The sequence below is a fragment of the Penaeus japonicus genome, unplaced genomic scaffold (genome assembly GCF_977035675.1).
Source record: "Penaeus japonicus unplaced genomic scaffold, GWHDUDI00000001_assembly GWHDUDI00000004, whole genome shotgun sequence".
Lineage (NCBI taxonomy): Eukaryota > Metazoa > Arthropoda > Malacostraca > Decapoda > Penaeidae > Penaeus > Penaeus japonicus.
In genome coordinates, this window is record NW_028234406.1 from 18547556 (window position 1) to 18550055 (window position 2500).

At 36.7% G+C, this 2500-nt stretch overlaps 1 protein-coding gene across 2 annotated transcripts in view; it reads left to right on the plus strand.

The window, feature by feature from the left end:
- Window positions 1–50: 50 nt before the first annotated feature.
- The window catches only part of LOC122248754 (endonuclease 8-like 1), a 12144-nt gene continuing 9694 nt past the window's right edge, over window positions 51–2500 (plus strand). The window contains exon 1 of one of the 2 annotated variants that reach the window (XM_043009003.2): window positions 51–492. In XM_043009003.2, coding sequence (XP_042864937.2) covers window positions 188–492 — 305 coding nt within the window. In that variant the 5' untranslated portion in view covers window positions 51–187. Of the gene's footprint in view, window positions 493–549; window positions 1038–2500 lie in introns of those variants that run through there. The other variant, XM_043009004.2, reaches the window with a different exon arrangement.

Here is a 2500-nt window from a genome sequence, read left to right on the forward strand (position 1 = left end):
ACCTCGTTCGCGTAAAATGATTGCGTTTCTGTGACGTAGACGAAATCGCTTTGACCAATCAGCTTCAAGAGGATTCATCACACATTAATTTCATTGGCCAATTCTGAATCCGCTTGATGTAAACATTCTTACTGAAACGCAGCACGCCTTACTCAACACTGAAGGAGTTGTCTCTGCGAAACATACCATGCCTGAAGGACCTGAAATTTATTTGGCATCTCGTTTCATCAACTTGATAAGCAAAAGCAGGATATATGGCGGTCAAGTAGTGAAATCTGAGGTATCTACGAAGAATCCCGACGTACCATGGGCTGCCGAACAATACAGAGTCAGTGCAACAGCACGAGGGAAGGAACTGAAGGTGACACTACACGAAGGTCGGGATGAAGAGAAGAAAAATCGTAAGACTCTCGATATTCTCATACGATTTGGAATGTCTGGAAGCTTTAAGTTCACGCAAGTTAATGAGACGCCCAAGCATGCTCATTTAAGGTGGGACTCTTAATTCCTTAAATTTCCACTATTAGATATAGTATTTAATAGACTAGACGGGTATAATTGGATAAAGAGGCAACCAAACGCATTGAAAAATTAAACTTACAGCATGATACAGTTTTAATTATGATGTTACGCTATGAAAGCTTTTGCTTCCAGAAACGTAAAATAAGTTATTTTGAAAATAATTATTAAAGTAAGTAAAGAGAGATCTTCTCACTGCACTGACTAAGTGTAAAACTGAACAATATAAAAAACATGCACATATATGCACATGCCCAACCTCCTTGCCCATGGGAATAGAAAAAATACTCACTTATAGGCATGAATGTCACATGACAATACTAGCACCAACAAATTTATCAACCAATCACAGACATTTGATAGTGGATATGGGTCCTTGTTCGAATTTCAAAATCAGCATAGAGATTACATCCAGTGCACAGGTTGTAGATACATGGTATGGGGCTTTATTAAGTTATCAACAGTTAAACTCTTATGGGACAACCCATGACCCGGCCCCTCACATGCCTTCAATTTAAGTAAGTAATGCGCACATTTGGACTAAAAATGTAACCTGCTACGCAGTGGCATGAAAAGGGGTGGAGTCCAGGTGGGCAAAAAAACCCTTGGATAGGGCAAAATAAAAACTAAGCTAGGTTAGGTTAGGTCCTTCGGTTAGGTTTTGTTGTGTATGAATATGATGAAAACTGTGTTCGTGGCAGATATGTATCTGCCATGAAGTAGGGGGTACCAGGGGGGGAGCAAAGCTCCTTCCCCCCTTGGCTAGGGAAGATTAGGTCTATGGGTTAGGCTTTGATATCGAAAAATTTGCTTCAATCCTCTGCCAGAAATCGTTCAGTACCATGTAAACACAGGTGCATGGGAGGGAGGGGGTAAAACTCAAACACAAAAGGTTTCCAGAAGAAAGGAATATCATAAATGTGCAAAACACAATAAAAACTACCCGTTAAATATTTTATTGTACCCAGAAGGTTGATTGCATCTTTATGCAAATTTACCAATAGACATAGTTGCAAAAGATTTTCTTAATATGTAGAAGATACCAGAACATCCATTCGTGACCTTTCTTAAAGTATTGGCCACAGAAATCACTTGATATTGTCTTCCCATTTTAGTGGAGTTCAGTTTGTAGGCCATCTGTTACAGCAAGTTGCAAATGGGTTTTGATTAAACACAACCAATATATGATATTTGTGTCAAAAGCTGCTGCACATTCTCTGTTTCAAATAGTATAGCAGAAAGAATCATGTTTGTCAGATGGAGAATTAAATATCTACCATAAATTAGCATTCAAAGTAAACAGTAAAACAACTATTTCATTTCAGGATATTTCTTTCCTTTGACCCCCAGAATTTTTGGCTTTTCCCCTCTAATTATTTTTTCCACAGACTTTTGACTGATATCTGAATGTTTCCAGAAAATGTGTATTACTTGACCCAAGCGCAATGGAAAGGGATTGATATCCACTTCAAAATTTTCCATTTGTCCCCATTTTTCATTTGAAAACACTATGTAAAAAAGTAATAAGGATTCTCACATTACTGATCATCCTTTCAACCATACCTTTGGTTAGGAATGAGATAGTTTAATTCTGAAAATGGTTTTGTTTAAGTCTTCATGGGTATTTCAAAAGATGCATTGATTTAAGTCATATTTGGAATAAATAGAATTTGATTACCATCTCTATTTCTATGGAAATCGTTAGGGACTTCAAACAGATTGTTTTTATAAGTGTATCTGACTGTAAATGGGCAACCCTGTTTAGATACCTTAATATTTGTGGTCAGCCCCATATATATAGAAATTTCAATTATCCACCTCAATTTTGAATAAAAAGATATTTCATTGGTTATGATTACAGCTCTCACTTGACAAAACTAACGAGCAGTTATTTTGTGTTGCAGGCTTGTATTTTTTTATGTTTGTACTTACACATATACTTTCTTGTAAGTAATCATACAAGTCTATATGCAAGTTCATT